The sequence below is a fragment of the Sinocyclocheilus rhinocerous genome, unplaced genomic scaffold, assembly GCF_001515625.1.
Source record: "Sinocyclocheilus rhinocerous isolate Xijiao unplaced genomic scaffold, SAMN03320098_v1.1 scaffold34196, whole genome shotgun sequence".
Lineage (NCBI taxonomy): Eukaryota > Metazoa > Chordata > Actinopteri > Cypriniformes > Cyprinidae > Sinocyclocheilus > Sinocyclocheilus rhinocerous.
The window spans coordinates 356-953 of NW_015651223.1; the positions used below are offsets into that span (position 1 = coordinate 356).

A 598-nucleotide genomic window follows, 5' to 3' on the forward strand; every position below is an offset into this window, starting at 1 on the left:
AAATAAATGAACTTTTCCACGACATTCTAATTTATTGAGATGCACCTGTATACACTCTACAATCTATAGCAGTATATTGTGCCTCTCTAAAAAGTAAATAACGCAATACCTTCAGTTGCTCTTGATTGCGGATATTCATGCTTAAGTTGTTCAGAGTGTTCAGAGTCTGAACCCGAATCTCAGGTGAAGGGTCTGAGAGGAAGCCTGCTATGATGTGAAGACCTCCGAATTCACGCAGAAGATCCTAACAAAGAAAAGTGAAAAAAAATATTGTATATGATGCACAATCTACATATGCTTACTCTTCTGCAAGTCAAAACGTATCAGCAAAGTCAGTCTAATACATAATGTCTAGAAGACGGAAAATCAGATGACCTGGTTTACTGTGAAGGCAGCAGCGTTTCCTAAAGTTACGAGAACTTTCCTCCTCTCTTCTGGGTTTGGGCTGCTCTGCAGAAGCGAGAGAATCATACTCAGATGTCGAGGCTCCAGGCTGGCAGCAGATTTTGAGAGAATATCACCTTGTGAGAAGACAAAAAAAACAAAGAAAGGTTTGAATGAAGACAACATCTGGGACAACAAAATGAAGTTGACACAC

The 598-nt window shown here is 39.8% G+C and overlaps 1 protein-coding gene across 1 annotated transcript; it reads right to left on the reverse strand.

Moving 5' to 3' along the window:
- Positions 1-109: 109 nt before the first annotated feature.
- Positions 110-521, reverse strand: LOC107712756 (armadillo repeat-containing protein 10-like; the record flags this gene model as incomplete). Its single annotated transcript, XM_016518094.1, has 2 exons — positions 110-244; positions 376-521. Coding segments are annotated over 2 exons (281 nt in total), but the record flags the coding sequence as incomplete, so codon positions are not given.
- Between the last annotated feature and the right edge of the window lie 77 nt (positions 522-598).